At 27.8% G+C, this 400-nt stretch overlaps 1 protein-coding gene across 2 annotated transcripts in view; it reads right to left on the reverse strand.

Annotated features, from left to right (window-relative positions):
- The window catches only part of LOC108684671 (probable cytochrome P450 12b2, mitochondrial), a 7652-nt gene that overhangs the window by 2222 nt on the left and 5030 nt on the right, over positions 1-400 (reverse strand). For both annotated transcript variants that reach the window (XM_018189115.1, XM_018189114.1), the window contains exon 6: positions 90-243. In XM_018189115.1, coding sequence (XP_018044604.1) covers positions 90-243 — 154 coding nt within the window. The remainder of the gene's footprint in view (positions 1-89; positions 244-400) is intronic.

Consider the following 400-nt stretch of genomic DNA (forward strand, 5'->3'; position numbering starts at 1 on the left):
ATTTTATTTATAAAAAATATGATTACCCAATAATGCTATTAAGATTGTTTCTACATAATTCATAAACAAAATTGGATTAAACTCTTTACCGTATCAGTGCTCATCAGTATATCCAAAGCCATTACAAGGGCTACTTGTTTATCGATGCACAAAAGTTTTTCCAATATACTATAGTCTCTATTTGTGTTGTCTCTAGACTTCGAAATATTGTTCTTAGCGTATTCGATATATTTTGCGGAAATTCTAAGAGAAATAATAATATTAATTATATTATAAATATAAATGAATTTTAGGCGGAACAATGCTAATTATGACAAGTATAATGAAGTTTTGAAATTATTTTTCGATATATTATATACACACACACACACACACACACACACACACACACACACACACA

Source organism: Atta colombica, unplaced genomic scaffold, assembly GCF_001594045.1.
Source record: "Atta colombica isolate Treedump-2 unplaced genomic scaffold, Acol1.0 scaffold137, whole genome shotgun sequence".
NCBI lineage: Eukaryota > Metazoa > Arthropoda > Insecta > Hymenoptera > Formicidae > Atta > Atta colombica.